At 52.5% G+C, this 17,604-nt stretch overlaps 1 protein-coding gene across 1 annotated transcript in view; it reads right to left on the reverse strand.

Moving 5' to 3' along the window:
• Positions 1–305: 305 nt before the first annotated feature.
• Positions 306–17,604, reverse strand: part of LOC144468995 (uncharacterized) — a 46,226-nt gene continuing 28,927 nt past the window's right edge. Inside the window, exons 2-3 of the mRNA XM_078178834.1 lie at positions 3,460–3,662; positions 306–2,031 (exon numbers count right to left, since the gene is read on the reverse strand). Coding sequence (XP_078034960.1) covers positions 484–2,031; positions 3,460–3,662 — 1,751 coding nt within the window. The 3' untranslated portion in view covers positions 306–483. The remainder of the gene's footprint in view (positions 2,032–3,459; positions 3,663–17,604) is intronic.

A 17,604-nucleotide genomic window follows, 5' to 3' on the forward strand; every position in this document is an offset into this window, starting at 1 on the left:
TCGAGGACGCTAGACGGCCGATTTAACTCGACTCGCGGCGAGAATCGAGCCCGGATCGACTCCTGTGCTGCCAGGAAAAAAAGCTGCTCCGGGCAGCGACTTTCTCCCGACACGAATGCGACGATTCTCCGCGAGCAGACTGTGCTTCCAGTCGAACAGCGCGGAGTCGCTGCGAAGCGAACGGACAGATACAACATTTTTAGTAAAAAGGAAACAATCAACCCGACTCGTAGGAACATCCTCGAAGCAATTTTCCACAAGCGATCCGCTCATTCTCCGTCGAGCACGACCTACGAATCGAAAATCGATTCAACTTCGACGGTTCAATCGCAACGACGGAAACCTTCCCTACCACAGCGTCAGTCTTTTCACAAAACCTTGAAACTACCGCAAAAGTGTTCGCACGAGATCGACGCACCGATGGTATCGAGCGCGAAGCTGCAAGAAGGATTCACCAGGAGGACGCTGCACCTAACACGACCGCTACTTGAAGTAATGTTTTTTCCTCGCTGAGGACCTTACACAGGGCGCAGCCTCGCTGACCCTCGAACTCGCGTCCTTCCACGTGCTCCTCGTCGGCGTGACGGGATCGCTGAACCTGGTTTTGGCAAGATTGGCCTTCACGCTGGACTCGTGCTCCACGTCGCCCTCGAAGAACCTGCACATCTCCCTGACTGGGACCGCCCTGGTCCCTCTGTTCAGGTCGTGGAGCGACCTGGCGCGCTGCTTCCCCCTGGGACTGGGCTTCGCCGAGGATCTGCCCAGGTCCTCGGTGCTTCTAGCCAGTCTGCCACCTAGTCTGGACAGCGATTCGAACAGCGTCAGCTTCTCCTTGACCGGAACGTAGTGGTCGACCCTTTGGCACCTCTCCAGAAGCCTGGCGACGTCCTCCTCGCAAGGCGGCTCGGTCAAAACGGTCAGAGAAGTCGACGACCGTGGGAGACCGGTCGAGCTGGCGACTTCCGGAAGCTTGGAGGTCTGGGTAGCCTGCCGCGGCACTGGTATCCTCGAGGACAACTGCGCCAGCCTCTCCTTGCGTTCTTGAAGAGTCTCCACGGTCGGACTCGCGATTTGGGGCAGCAGCTGCTCCTCTTTCCTCACCACTCTTCTCTCCCTGGCCCTGCTCCTCCTCTCGCTGATATCCGTCCTGAGGATTCCGGGGCTGGAGCCGCTCTTTGGGCTGTTGTTGTTCCTCTTGTCGTCCTCGTTGCGCTGGTCATCCTCGAACCTCACCGTGGACTCGCTGGCTTTCACCGGAGGCAGCCTGCTCACGTTCTTCTCGTTCCTGGAGCTGATCAACCTGGTGGTGTCGTGGAGGATCTCTTCCTTCTTCGGGGACGTCAGACGAAGGTCGTCGTTGTCGTTGCTGGAATAAATCCTGCTTCTGGACCTGCTCGATCCGTACGTCTTCAGGATGTCGTTATTGTTCTCCTCGGCTGCTCTGGCTTTCCTTCTTCTGGCGTCCTCCTCGAGGACCCTCTTGCTTCTGGCCTCGTTCTCCCGACGTCTGGCTTCTTTGTACCGCTGGATCCTTTGCTCCCTGGTTTCCGGCTCCGGCAGGGAGACCGCGGAGTCCACAGAGTCCACGCTGGACCGGCAAACTCCGCTCCACGGTAGGCTGTCGTCGCTGCCTTCGCTGCTCTCGCTGCAACCCCACGTCCTCGTCACCGGCTGCTCCTTGGCGATGATCGCAGGAATGCTGCGGAACTCGCCTAGCAGGTCCTCGTCGCTCGAGTTGCTGCTCGACCATCCCCTCAGCTCGCTCTTCGCTCGTCTCCGAGAGTCCTCCAGGATCGTGGCGGTGGTCCGAGTGTCCTTCTCCATGGGAGAGTCGCTCGGCCAGCATCGCAGCTCGCTCCTGGAACGTCTCCGGGACTCCGTGGGGCTGTCCGGCAGCGGGACCGGCCCTCTGGGGCAGATCGTCAGGATCTCCAGGAAGTTGAGACAGCGCTGGGCTCGAAACGGGGTCTGTCTGACCAGCTCCGCTGCGATTGCTCGCACCCAGGACCAGTAAATCGGTTCTGTGTCTGCCTGCAAGACAGAAAATCGAATCTTTCAGATCGATGGCAAATCATCTTTAACGGTCAATCGTTATTGGTCCTCGGCTCCCACGAACGCTGGCCGAGGACATAGTTATTCGGGGGAGAGAGAGGAAGAGGAATACTCCCACGCGAGGCTCCGACAATGCGATCCAATGGTAGCAGAACCTCTCTCCGAGCTCCCTATTGTCTCGGAGGAGGATGGGACAGGCTTCGTAACAGAGGCAATTTCGAAAATGACTGTTCCAGCCGTCGGATTTCCGAAAGCAGAGCCCTGGCAATCCAATCCCCGGCACGATCAAGATATTACGAGACGATCGGCGCGGACGTCCTTTCGGTGACTAAGCGAACGGGGCGAAGGAACTTCGCCAGGAAAGGAGGAATGGTGGGACTCCTTGACAATGCCGGGTCACGGGAGAATGGCGCGCGGATCTCCCACGCGTCCGTTTATCGTCGAGACCCGCGCCGGCGGATTTTAACCTTGCCTACTGACCTTATTACCTTACGAACCACGCGCGGATGCGGGTTACATCATCTCGGACGCGTCCTTCGCCGATTCGTCTCTATCTTATCACGAATCGACCTTCGGGCAAGTCGCCGATACCGATCGGCCTCTCTTATCCGGCTCGCTGCGCGGGCACGCGTCGGAAGTAGTTCTTCCTGGGAATCGAGCCGATAAGATTCTCCAAAGGTCGAGTCAATTTCAAATCGGATAGAAGCGGAAGTCCGGCCAATTCTTCTGCGTCCAGCAGCGGCGGAAAATATCGCGTTTTTTCTTTTTTCAAATCGACCAACAGGAAGCGAAGAATCCGACGCTTCAAAGTTAAAGGACCCTCGACGCTTGTGGGACTTTCAGAAATTTTTCGGACGTTCGGAGATGTTAAAAAGGTGGGAGCATAGTTTGAAAAAATTGTCTGGGTCGTCGTCGAACGGAACCGCCTCGGATCGAGCGCGGCCCGAGACACATTATGCAAAGCAGCGCGGAGAAAGTCGGACGAAACGAAATTTTTGGCGGGGTCTAGGAATCGAGACCGGGACTCGGATCGTGGCCGCGGGATTGTATAACGATCTGGAAATCGAACGGCGACGGGGCCGTAATTAGAAGTTACAGCGGTTCAACAAAACGGGAGCTGACGGAGGCCGCGGCGCGCGAGAAAGTGTTTACGGGCAAGGAAACGGATCGTGCCGCAGATAAAAGTCATTTACATGGGATTACATTGCGCGCCGCAGCGATTATACTATACGTCTCGACTTCCTCCTGCTGCGATTCGTTGCATTACAGATACTTGTTCGACGCATCTTCTCCATCAAAATTTCATCGATCAAATAATAAGGTCCTCGAGGAGATTTGTGGGAGTATGTATAGAGAACGAGGGCATGGATGGTTTAGTCGCGTAAGTAGGACAAAGGTTGAACTTACCCAAAATGTGGCAAGAGCATGATCCTGCGAGTTGCTTAGGGTAAAGCCAAGTGCCAGGGTGTGCGGTTGGCACAGGCTGGGCGCAGCCTGCCTCAGGTTCAACGCCCTCAGGGGCAGCCTCATCGGCGTACCCTCGACCCACAGCCAACCCATCCTGATGGACACGACCCGTCTCTCGCCTAGATCCTCCACGTACAGCTCGCCTGGAACAAGCAAAAAACAGCCGGCCTAATGAGGATCAATCAGACAAAGCGATACGTTGATTCGGACTTATTGATCGGTCCTGGCCAGGGTAATTGAGGGGATACCCGGCCCCCGCGACCTTTGCCCCCAATCATATCTAATTAAAAGTACCCCTCGGACTGTGCATAATTTATACGATGTCGTGCGACTCGGTTCACGTCGACGACCAACCGAGAGACGTGTTTCCCTTTGAACGTGGACGCTGTTCTTGACATTTACAACGTCTAGATATGGTCGACTACTCCGGATGTAGGCGAGCTTATAAATATAGAATTTCTTCCTTTTGAGATTTCAGCGAGATTGGAAATTTCCGAAGGGGTTGGCGGCGCTGTTACGCGCCTCCGTGAATTTCGTCGCTCTAGCTGCCGCGTCCAATGGGTCCTTTGAAGACTAAATTTAATTAATCGAGAATTCCTTGAGAAATTCAGGTGGCAACTTCTCGAGATCAATTCCTATTAATATGTGTTGGGGCGAGGATGCGGCGTGCCCGTATTTATCGTCGGGCGGTGGATCTTGTGGAAACGCGAGGGTTAATTGGGTTAATCGGCGGAGGTTCAGAACCGAGAGCCGATCGGTTTACGTACGAGCAAACAATCGAGGGACGACCGCGTGCAATCACGAAAACGGATAAACCACGTAAGTCGGGGCACACACACGATCCGGGGATTGACGTCATCGGAACGAGCCAGCGTGGGAGTGAAGATGGACCCGAGTGTCACACGAAGACACCCTGTGGTCTCCCTTAGGCCGGTTTCTATTCAGCCGAGTAATTACCGCTCGAAATGGTACCGAAGCACGCCCACGTCGCGCCGCACCGCGCCGCGCCGCACCGCGCCGCGCCGTTCGGTCGTGACTATTCTCGCTCCGCCCAAAGATAGAAATTGTACGTCAACGTTTCTTGTTTGCTCGGGGGTGGTTGTCGTCGACGCACGACAATTTTATTAATCCTCATGGGACTGGCTCCACCCTCGATCTATACACCCCCGTATAAAATTCTAATCGCGTCGACGCGCAACGGGGCTGTACAAGAATCGTGGATCGGCGAGGAATCGAAGCCAAAAGAATCGGTCGCCGACGGTGTCCGAGACGGCGACTGTCAACCGGCGGACACTGTTGCGCAATTGTCAGTCGACTATCTTGGCAGCGGTATCGAGCACGCGCCGGTTCCGTCGCCGCGCGTCGCCGAGGCGTACAAAGTGGTCGGAAAACTATCGGCCTGGGGCACGTCCATTAAAACGCCGACGCAGGAATGTCTTATCAGCGGCCCCGAAGGACGTTCGCGGGCTCGCACTCGTTATCGAAAGGACGCGATCGACCGGATTCCTGGAGTGCTCGGCCCCGATACCGACAAATTGGCGTCGGGGTCTTTCACCTGCATTCCGGCGCGGCGCGGCGCGACGGCACAGATGGACAACGGTGTGGGCCGCGTGTTGCTCCACCGGGAACCGCCTGATGCACGCGCGTTCCACACGTCGCAGGCCACGCACACGACACACACGCCCCCACCTGGTGCTCGTGGAGGAGAGCAGCTGATGGCTCGCGCGAATAAGCCTGCGATTATTTCCACGCCCGCATCGATCCGATGGCTAAAGATAGAGGAACCCGAGGGGTTTTACGTTCAATGCCAACCCCGTTCGAATGTCCCGCACGGGCTCGCCGATCAATGAGCCTAAAAATAGAATAAAGATAGAATAAAGATTGCGTGGGCAGAGATCGAAGGATGGCCCTCGAAATCGTTCGATCGAATCACGCTTTCGATCAGCGCGTCGATTCATCCCTTAAACAGGTGCACGAGCAACGAAGTCGAAATGGTTGCACAGCCCGTTGCCGGTTTCACCGGTCGCGATCTCGTGATTCACGCTGGTTTCGCACCGTGCTCGTTCCAGGAAAATCTCGCGGCTAATTGCGGACGATCGCGACTGACCCTGAAACGTGATTCATCGTCGTCGCCGGACTGGTTCGGCCGCGCGAGCAGAGCGCCGCCGCGAATTAGAAAATGGGTTCGCCGATTTCGGAGAAACGGCGCGGCGGCTTTTCCAGGCGTGTCGCGGCGCTGCGCGCGAAACCGCAGATTTTTCCAGCGGCGCGCGCGACGATCGGGGGCCCGCGGGTCGGTTCTCTCGTTGGAACTTTCACGGTGACGACAGGATTTCTCGGGCCCGACGAGACACAACCGTAATCCCGATAGTTCTTCCAGGCTGTCACGTACGTCACGATCAGCTTGTTAGGCTCGCGTGTCACCGCGCCGACCGCCGCGCGCCGCATATTCCCCCCATTGAGTAATGTATGCAAGCGCCGCGTGCCGATTTCCCGAGCGGAGCCCGCCGAGGCGGTCGTCGGACCATGGCGAACGAGCCCCAAGAATTTATGTTGCGATTTTTAATTCGCACTTTCTCGCGCCGCGCTCCGAACTGGTCCTCGTGTGTCGCTTGACGCGCTGCCCGCCGATTTCCTCGGTCCCGGTATTCGACGCGTTGCAACTTTCTTTCCCCGTTTGCCGCGCGGAAAAATCGCACATGATTTTTCCAAGTTCTTCATATATCATATATGGCACTGATCATCGCTTTTGATTCTATCGTGCAAAATTTCTGAAAGAAACACACTGACAATAGAGACGGATTTTCATCTTGTAACTCGATCTTCGACTTTCGGAATTTTTTGCGCCTCGATCAGCAGGGCTATCGAAGCGAGTCTTGTGTGAGATTATTCTATAAAACCTCCCGAATGCAACGGTCTATCGGAATAGGTTCAAGAGAGGCTCGGGCGAGACAGGGTCGCGGTAGAAGCACTCTGAAATGGTAGAAAATTGGAAAACGCAAGCAAGGCGACTGATCTATAATACATAGCGTTCGCGAGCAAACCTAAAAATCCCACGATGTCTAAACTCGTCGCCGCGCTCTCGGTATTGACCCATTAAGGTTAATTGGTCCAGTAATTCGCCTGTCGCGCGCGACACAGCCGGCCAGCTCGACGCTGGAAAAACAGCTGTCCGACGTTTTCCAACCGTGGTCGTGTTTTCTGGTCGAGGAAATTTCTATTGGATTTTTCGAAGGTGTCTCTCGATGGACAGCCTCTATACCACTGTTTGCATTAGACGGGTCACCGTACCAGAAAACGTGTGTTCGACGTTCGAGGATCCCGAAGGAAAACGCGTCCACTCTCTCACGGTCCATTAAGCCTGAGAAGTCGTGTGTACGCGAGGCGTTCGTGTGAACGCCCCATAAATAAGGCGATCCTCTCTAGACCCGCATCCTGCCGATCCGAAAGTTCCTCGGATAAACCAGTAATACTTGACACGAGAATGTGACCTTATTTCTGGTGCCGGCGACGCTGCTTTTCTATCTGTAAATTGACTGCTGTCGATCCGATTATTGTTATCCCAGATTCCGCGATCTCGTCGGAGCCTCTTTTTTTTCGACCAGTACCCCGCCGCGTTCCCCTTTAGGTTTTACATTTTCTCCTCGTCACTTGTACTTTCTAACCACGGCCGCGCGTTTGCGCGGCTCGCCGTTGCGACGATTTTATCTTGAATTTTTACGCATTTATTCAGAAGACCCGTATTCTTTGCTTTATATTTTACTTTTTACGTGCATGATTTTTTTTTTTGGTCTGTGTAAACTTTGTCGTTCCTCGAGAATTCTCAAAGTGTAGCCTCAAGATAATGAGCTTTATCAATGTATCAGATTTCGCGGTTTCGCCAAGGTTTCGTCCATTGCCAGTGAAATAATCGCAATGGCGAATTTCGAATTTCAAATCCGAATCCCCTTAAAATTGGCAGGAAGTACGCGCGTCTCGTTGCGGCCGTCCACCCGCAGCCTTGATTATTAATCGGCGGGGGGGAAAAATGGCGAGCTGTCGCCGCATCTGCCATAAGTGGACGGCAGTTTTTCAAGCCGTCCAAGGACAGGGACGACGACGACGACGACGACGACGAGGAGGTGAACGCAACCGAAGCGTTTCTTCCTGCCGAGACACGGCCCGGCCAAGGACAATTCCCTTTTTCCATTCACGAATTTTTTATTGCGGAAGCGCATGAATATTTATGAGCCCGGAGGAACATCGTTCCTCGGTTCTGCGCGCGGAAAGAGGTTCCCCGACGCGCGTGCTTTTATCTGTCCGTTTGTTGGTGGTGGCGTTGCTGCGCCGGGCCGGGCCCACGCCCGCGGTAGCACGTTTCACTCAGGAAACCGTTTATTTCCTTAGATCCTGGGATAACGCACGGCTGTCACGTATACCGGGTGTCCGTCTCGGTTTTGACCAGACCACGGGATCGATACCGTTAACCCGTTCCCGTTGACGCGCGGCGTTCCACGAATCCGTTTCCACCGGAAAAGTCGCTCGCCTTACTTTTATTTACCATCTCCTCTATACCATATCAATTTTTATATTATTATCTCTAGGATGTTAATTAATATTTTCACTTGAATATCGCAATTACGAAGCTTCCTCAAGAATAATTATTTTATCCGGTCTACCAATCAAATTAAGCCGATACGATCGATATAGGCATTTATTGTAATTTTAACTTTGTCATTTTCAAGCTGATGATACATCGTCCAGAATTTTTGTTCAACCACCTGTGGCGTCAAAATCTATTGAAATATTGATTTTTCCACATCCTCGCGCGAAACCGAAAATATCTGATTTCACGTCTTAAATCTCAGTGCGCCACGATCTTCCTGGAAAAGGAAAGTCTGCGTGGAACAAGATAGGTATCGTCCACAGCGAATACGTGCCCTCACAAAATTCGATTGCATTGTGCATCGCCGTCAGTCACCTTTGCGCGCGTTGCGCTGACAAAGGGCTCCGTGCGGGCGCACAAAAAAATCATGCTCGTCGACGTTACAGAGAGAGAGTGCTCCCGGGTGGATGGCTGCGGAAAATCGAGGGGGGTGTACCCACTGATGATCCCGGTAAATAAATAATTCATGGTGTTCCGCGAGGACGCGGCAAAAAAAAAACACGAATCACGTGGGGTCCTGTTCGACCAGGATGACGTGCCCGGGCCTGACAGGAGGCAGAGCACCGTGAACGAACGAGGTGAAAAATGCCCGACGGACTGTCGAGCAGGATTTTCGATGTTGACCGAGGTAACGGAAAGCTGGAACCGATCCTTTTTTCCCCGACCTTCGACCCGTGAGCTTCGTGGGATCGATGCGGGCCCTTCTGTCGGGATCACGCAAAGGAAACCGCGCGTCTCGAATCGCGCCTTTCCGTCTCGATCCCGACTCGTTTCTGAACGCTTCCTTCAATTCGTTTCGAGATTCTTAAGCCATTTTGGGGGGACACGAATTAATAATTCTGGGAATCCGCGAGGTGTCGTTCGCTCAGCCTTCGTTAGAAACGAAAGGGTTGATGAGACAAGTTGATTCGGGCGATCTGGATAAATTTCTAGAAGATCAACTCTCCGCATCCAAAAAATGCTAACTTTGAAACTGAAAATTGAGCAAACGCATTGGTGAAACTGCAGTGCGTTGGATCGTGTTCCCGCATAAATTCCCGGTGGTCGTCGAGAGGGTCCGGATCGTCGTTCCCGAAGGTTAGGGAGGCGATCCACGGTTGTATGGCCACCGAATCGTCGAGTTTCTCTGGGCAGCAGCAGGCTGTGCTGCAGCCGCTAATGCACTAGGAAGGAAGCGTGCACCGAGTCAACGTCGAGGTGAAACGCGACGTGAAAGTGACAAACCCGTAACGTTAGGACGGAACGAGCGGTGGACCAGGACGGGCTGTCACGAGACCGGAAGCTCTCCGGCGAGGAACCAGGAAGCGGAGAGGTGGGAACAAGCACGCACACGCGGGCATTCGCAGTCGTCATGCGAGAGTCCGGGCGGGCGACTGTCAACGAGAGGCGAAACGAGAGGAACGCTGACGGAAAAACGGCGACCGTTACCGTCCCCGTGTATTACTGCTATACCGCTCTCTATGTACACTACTGCACTGCTATCCACGGAATTACCGTGACAGTACCGCGTGCTTCTGCGAGCACGACAGCCACAACCTAGGCATTATACCCGGCCTGTGATTGTCATCTATGCTCGAAATCCTAATTAGTTTACTGTTATGCTCGACCCGCTTGCTCTCTTGCGACAACACGGTCGCTGCGGGGGCCTCGACCGTCGCGTTCCGTTCATTGTGTCAATAAGTGGATCGGCCGATCGATTTTTCAACAAATTAGATATAAAATACGGAATGAAACGCGCGTTAAATAAACGGCGATAAATAAACCGTTCTTCCGTCGTGTGTATCGTCGAATTACGTGGCAGATCGTCGACGAATGTTAACAGATTCATGAAATTCGCACACGAATGCGCGCACCGAGTGAAACCTAATTTCGAGCCAGATTGCTGGCTTCGCTAATTATCCGAACCCTCCTCGGGCAAGCTACAATAATTCGATGTTATTCCTGGCTTAATTGTTTCCTTCTCTCGAACCTGTTCGTACAATTTTTGCTAATTGTTGTTTCGCCACCGTTTCAAAGATTCGTACGTGTCCACGGTCGCGTCGAACGGTGTGCAACAGAGACGTCATATCGTTACTAATTAGATATACGCGGTACGAGCGGTAATGATCTATCAGCGATCGTTGGTCCGGACAGGAATTTCGTAACACGACCGTGCACACGTGAACCAACTCCGGAATAAATTTCCTCGCAACAGTAATGCATCAGTGGTTATCAGTTCCGACTGGCGTCCGTTGCATTTCGCGTTGCACCTCGCGTTGCATTTCGCGTTGCACCTCGCGTTGCAACTCCGATCAGAAAACCCCTTGCGTCAACCCGCGATCGCGGCGAGCGGTGAAAACGATGTCGTTTCCAGGGAACCCCATAACTTCCACCGACAACACGGTTCTCTATTTCGAAACGGCCGCGGCCAGGAAATTTGCCCGATCTACAGGACGTTTCAAGTCGCCCGGCCGAACACCGCAACCTTTCGATTCTCTCGTCGAGAGATACACGCTATCTTAAATAATATCTTATACAAATACACTTATTTATTCCGCTCACTCAGTTCTGTCGTTACAGAGTAATGCCACCCCGTGTCCTGTCCATCGTTCTTCGATGGGCATTGTGCAACTTGTCCTGCACATATACGGATTTATTGACTCGCCGGCGCATCGGAACAAGCAGCCTCGAGATGAGCACGATAAATAAAGAAGACGGCAAATCAAGGAGCAATCAAAATAAATTAGGTAGTTTTTCTTGGGATACCGATAAGTACCGGAAACGTTCACGTAATTCCGTCCTCGTAATCTACCATTCTTGTAAAAAGAAGAACGACGTAATGGTACTGCTTTATTAACCTCCGCCCCGCGCATCGGGGTGCAAGTAAGACTAGGCTAAAGTATGTTACCTAAAACGCATCCACAAAAATGGCCACAATTTTCCTAACAAGACCATTAACAAATTTTACGAATTTACGTTGAGATAAATTCTAAAGTGCCACGACAAGGATTTGTGAAACTATGAAAATAGTAATGCAAAGAAAATCAGTCGACTAGAATTGCGGCTGGTCGATGAAACGACGCTTCCGTTCTAGAGGCGATAGCATCGTGGTACATATATCCATCTCGTTTGAACAGTCCTGTATCCAGAGTCAGCTTCCAGCGTCGGATCACTCCGATTGCGAGTAATATCGTTATCGAAGGCTCGGTAACGAGCAATCGCCTCGAGATTCCCGTTTCGCCGCGGAATGGCATCGGGAATCGGGAATCGCGATACGAGATACGAGATACGAGATACGAGATTCGCGGGCGACAACGCGGCGTTTATTATGCAACGGCGAGAGCGCGGTTAGGCGCCGGGCTCCCGGTAGCACTGCAGGCACACCTGCGAGTCACCGTGCGTCTCGTCGGGCGAAACAAACGGTTCGTTAGTGGTAATTACACGGCAAAACCCGTTAGGGGCCGTTCTGGAGGGATCCCGGCTGTTTTTGCCGGCTTGTTCACACCGCGCGCCGGGCGCCGGCCTACACTGACTCAGCTTAGCCTCTCCTCTCTCTCTCTCCCTCTTCGAAAAATCCTGAACCCTCTATCTTAGGCACGATTTCCGTAATGGATACCACTGTTTTTTGGCTATTAGGACACCTCGAGCAACACACACACACCAGAGTGACTCCACGTGGGACGCGTTTGCCACCCCGGTCCTCCGGCTTCCAACGGTACGTTTTGACTTTTCAGAATGCCTGGCGCACAATGGAGCAGGAAAGTCGAAAAGAAGAAGAGAGAGAGAGAGGGAGAGAGAGAGAGCTCAGAGAAGGGGACGACCACTTCTCCAGGGGAATCCGGTCGCCTGGAAAGATCGTTTCCTCGGTCCCCCCATTGACGGCGAGCCTTCCTTTCTCACTTTCCAGAAAGCTTTTCCACAGTTTTCAACGATTTTCACGGGTCACGCGCCTTCCACCCGGCCCTGTCCCACCAGACCAATCCTCCGTCTTTTGGGATTTAATCGACCAGATGGAAATCGCCGGCGAGGCCACAGAACCGTCGACGGAACACCTATGTAGATCCTTATCAGAATTTGTCGACTTTAGACGCTGTTCCTGCTTGCAACTGTTTCAAAACTTCTGTTAATATATTTCCATCCACATCGCGGAAACAAAAATGTTTTTCCCAATCAGATTAATTTGGAGCCTGCTAAAAAATGATTTCATTCCGAACGGTACATGATATAAAATTCGCCTGCAAACGATTCAGTCGGAAAAATTGTCTTTCGAATGAACTCAGCCGCTGTTTCCGTGGATATCCAATCTGATCGAAGCGACGGCTCGAAGGGGAAGCCCGTGGTGGAATAAAAACGGTGACAGAATCTTTTTGAACGGATCTCGCGTGGATCGTTGCCGGAAGCGTCGCTGCAGATCCAGTCGCCGCAAGGTGTCTCACGGACGAAGATCGAGGGAAGGAAAAACGAAACGCGCAAGAGCCGGGAGAGTACGGTGGTTGCGAGGGACACGCGGATAGGGGATGAAAAGCGGGATGATAATAAATGACTAGCTCGAAGACGAGCGCTCGATTCACAGGAGAAGATTGATGAGGAAGGCGAAGGGGATGGTCGGCCAGTTCCGCTCTCTCCCTCTCCCTCTATCTCTCTCTCTCTCTCTCTCTCTCTCTCGCCGACGACGCCCTTCTTCGCATATTTTAATCCCCGAACATCGTCGTCGGGGAGCAGGATTATAGAGATCGGTTTCCACGCTGCGTCGGATCGGAATCGGCCAATATCCGCGCCGATAATTAACGAGCGACGCCGTTCCCTTCCGGGTTAATCGGCCCGGGAATAATGAAATCCTCGAGCGTTGGCTGCAGACTACATTATTGCCGCGATGCGGATTTTTATGTTAATGCGAGACGCCTTTATAGTGGTCTTTTAACCGGGGTTACAGACGCGCTCGATTTCCCGACCGTTTTAATTTAACGCGTTTATGAACTTTTACCAGCGATCGTTTCGTGTCGCAGATTTTCTCAAGCGATAGCTTCCAGTTATTCGAATTTAATTAAGACGCTTTAAAATGCGAATACGATGAACATCGCGATGAGCTGCAATTATAAATGCGATGCATCCTTTGGGCTGCGAAAATTAAGCCGATTGGCAAGGGAAGACTACTCTTCTACAGCTTTTAAATACGAGTATCTGTAGAACGCGAGTCTAAAGAACGCGACAAAATGGAGCTCCGATGAAAAACGACAGTCGTCGAGTGAAATGGCATTTTTGATAAAGGCTCGTAGAATTTTTTTTTTCCGAAGCTACAGAGAATTAATATCGATTCCCTGGTGTCTAAAAATAGTGACATGCAAATCCGCACAATACTTCTGTTTCCCCATTGATCCGTCCGGTGAAATGTTTCCCGACCGGAAAATTCTCCGATAAACACCGTTGGATTGTTCGCGCCGCGACAAAGGCCATTGTTGCGAGTCTTCGACAACGACGTCGAAGAAGAACAATCGGGAATGACAATCGCGGGGAGACGAAGTCTTGGTAAACGAATCCTCGTTGAACCGGAGCAACGATGCCAAAGCATTCTACCGCGCCTGTCCCCGTTGCCATTTTGTTGAACCTGACAAGCGAAGCTTTCCTCGGACGATTGCGAACAAACCGATGCGATCGTGGACAACGAAGCTACGTCGCTAGCTGGCTTTGATCGGTCAGCATTTTTTTCAAGGGGTTGCAGAGGTTTTCGTAGATCGATTCGATAAGGTATAAAATTCTTTGCACCGGAGTTGAAAAAATTTGTTCGTGGATGCAAAGTGGATAAATATTGAATGAGAAATTTCCTCGTGCAAAGGGGACCGAAAATAAAGTCTCGAAGGCCGCTGAAGCTTTGAAATGAAATAAAATCGCGAAAGACGTCGTCGCGACAGGGTTGCACAGCAGGGTCGCGGAAGCGAAGAGGGACGACGGTCCACTCGGCTGCGGAATAATTACGCAGGCATTCGCGGAGCGCATTCCCGATACTCTTCCGACAGAGACGCGGTCTGTTCCGCCGAGTATCAGCGTAATGCAACAGTAACGCAATTATCGCGCTCCCGGAACACGGTCTCTCTCTCGAATCCTCCCGTCCTTTGATCTCGCGCCCCGTTTTTTTCCTCGGACGCACTTTGTCCGGGACGATCCGTGTTCGTGGGCGTCGAGGAGAGAGATAGCGGAGAAAGGAGAGAAGAGATAGCGGATAGAGAGGCGAAAAAAGCAAAGCGGGTGGAAGGAAGGCGCGAAGAAGCAGAAGAAGAAGAGGAAGCGCGGGAGGCGGTGGAGACCGCGGGACCAACGGATACGGGAAGACAGAGCGAGCATTCATGGAACAACGACACGTGTTCCCTCGCTGTAGGATCCCTCTACTATATTCTCCTCCGTCCTCGCCCCTCGCTCTGCTATCCTCGGAGAGTGTCCGCGGGGAAACTTGGCTAATTGCACGCGGAATTAATCCGCTAACGAACCGGGAAAGCTCGCGCCCGCGATTACCATCGTGGGAATGTCCCTGTCGCGATCATTGTCCAGACATCACTGGCAAACAGGCTTCAACATCTGTAGCAACAATTTTAGACGAAACGTTAAATCGTTGGAAAGATCGTGGACATTTAGCGGCACGACGTCGTCGAAACTGACAAAGGTAGGATCGTACATGTTTCTTCGACTCGAGAGCCTCGCAGTCGACGCAGAACATTTTGATTTCGCGCGAAGATCCGCGATCCAGTGAGTCAGCCCATACTCGTAAAACTCCGGAGCGTGCAATCGACCCTGAAACGGCGATTCCAGCGGAAGGCCTGGATCGGGAGGCCCGTATCGATCAAGCCCACGCAGATCGAGCGCCGCGTTCGCGGATCCCAGCCGGGGCTCTTACTCGGTAATCTCGCCGATTTCCGGCGACGCGTCTCGGCGGACGCGATTAATTCACGTTATCTATTTATACGCGGCGGATTTTGATCCGAACCGGGGAAAAGCGAGGCCGTGAATAGACGGTGACTCACGGTAAACATTCGGTCGCCACCCTTTTGGCCGAGGAACGTGTCGGGGATTCAGAAACGAAGAAAATGACGTGGCAGACGAAGGAGGTGACACACGAAGCGGCGAAGGGCGGCGAAACATGAGAAAGAAACGCATCGATCCGCTGCTTCTCTCTCTCTCTCTCTCTTCTCAGACAAATTTTCCTCAGAAGCCAGAAAAAGGGAAACTGCAACCCAAGTTCAACAGGTTGGTAATGGATCGAGACTCGATGACTGGTAGGAAGAATTAGCGGAGGACAACTTGCCGGGGGGATCGTTTAGCGTTTAATGCAACGGTCGCTCGAACAAATAGCCGAACGATAGGCGAATGATCGACGAGGCAACGTCGCGAAAGAATAGGCGGTCCCTGGAAGGGCGACGAAACACACGCAACAGGACAATGCCACTGTTTACCCAGGAAATTATCGGGATCCGAAAGGGTCCTGTGGCCAATGTCGCAGGATGTCCCGAGCGATCGTTCGATCGCCATTAGAGGACTGCTCGGATCCTGCCAGATCTTTTTTTCTGGCTTCCTTGGTCCTCGAGGACCTCTCCTGGTGGGTCGATGTCGGGTGGGAATTTTTCGTCCACTTGAGGAGCCATGTCGGAGGGTAGTTTAACGTACATATATGCACACGTGGTCGATCTGTGGGAATTAATTTAGAGGAAACTATCGATCCAATTTCGCTGTGATTTCTCACATACATTTATACACATTTAATGTAATATCCTAAATACTTTTCTATGGAATATATTACACGATCTTGAGCATATATTGGTCTGTAGAAATTTATGACGCTAGTCGAGGCACCTACGAATTCAGAAGTAAAATCGCAGCTTGCTGGGATCTACCATTTTCCAGATATTAATTCGCCGAGTATTTGGCGCTGCCGCGCAGTGTTTGTTATTGTCTCTCCGTGGTGGAAGACGGAGGGTACTTTCGTACAAGGAGCCATCTTGCGGCGAGACGACATCTGTCAAACGTTCCTACGCTTTTTCCCTCCTCCAGAGGCCGATTCAACTTTCCCCGAGTGCACTCGTCGCCGACTCGAGTCGAGAGAGCTTTTCTTTTCCTCGCGATCGATCGTGTGATCGAACCGATTCCCTCTTTTTTTTTTCTCTCTCTCCCGGTCTTCTTGTTCTTCACCTCAAGCTTCGCAGGTTCTCTCCCTCGCTCCTTTCTCTCCCCGTCTCCTGCCGTCTTGCTCCCACCGGCGTGGTTGTCGCGCACAATTCGAGTGCATTATGCCGGCGAAACAATGGCACAAAGGTCTTGCCCGTGCTCACGTGCGGCGAACGAGTGGCCCGCCAGCGACAGCTGCCGACAGCGGAATTTTGCTAGAATTTTTACTGTATCTGAGAAATCGTTGAAATACCGGACATCTGGCGCGAACCTTTGTTTAACGCCGCTCTAGCGCCCGCAGGGGTCGGCTAATTACTTCCACTAATTCCTATCGACAGTTTTTTACCCGTTGCTTGGCCCGTGCTTGCTCCAGGACCGATCAGATTATCGTATAGAAATCTTTAGCATGTTAAAACTACCCTCGATCGTTTTTCTTTGCTTCATGTGCTCGATGTTTACTTCGTTCGAAGATTCTACTATTTAAAGAGAAAAGTGACGTCAAAGGTAGAATTTGTTTCTTTAAAATGCCAAAGTCTAGAACGAACGATTATTCGAAGCTACTCGTAAATTCGAACACTATATGCATCGCGTAGATACAATAAAGGGATGCACGGTGCACCCTGCTTCCCCAAATACGGCGCACCGCCTAAAAAACCGTATGAATTTAATGAACGAAGTTACCGCCGTAGGGTGAGAACTATTAAAATAGCACGTCGGAGCGATGAGCAAACAGAACGCGACCGCATCGTTAGAATCCCTTGTTCGTCACGGAAAAAGCTGTGCAAATTTTCCGTCCGAGATTCACCGCGTCTTCATTTTTCAAAGAACCGCGTCACGGAAGAGCGTCGCCCTCCCGATTACCATCTGTCCGACGTCATTCCGCCGAGTCACTCGTCATTAACCGGCAGCGTTGCAGCGGCCCCGCAATCACTCTGTGAGCGTTGCGAATCTTTTGTCAGCCAGTTGGCCAGTCGGCCGAATAAGAAAGATCCATTTCTCTTTGAGCGATTCACGACGGCACGACGGCACGACGGCGCGACGCACGACGGCGTGGCGCGTCGACGGTCGCGACGGCGCAACAATTTTATTAAGTCGTCGTTCAGTGGCCTGTTCACGGTTCACGGTTCACGGTTCACGGCGAGCGTAGCCCCGGAGCCGTGGAAGCCATGGGGGTGTGGTGTGCAGCATGCGGGCAGTAACGCGAAACCTTTCAACGACACCGGTCGATTTTTCCCTAAGCTCGGCTCGCCTTTCATTTCTCCGCGACGATCGATCAATGATCCTGTCTTGGATCCATTAGCAACGAGGGT

Source organism: Augochlora pura, chromosome 4 (genome assembly GCF_028453695.1).
Source record: "Augochlora pura isolate Apur16 chromosome 4, APUR_v2.2.1, whole genome shotgun sequence".
NCBI classification, from domain to species: domain Eukaryota; kingdom Metazoa; phylum Arthropoda; class Insecta; order Hymenoptera; family Halictidae; genus Augochlora; species Augochlora pura.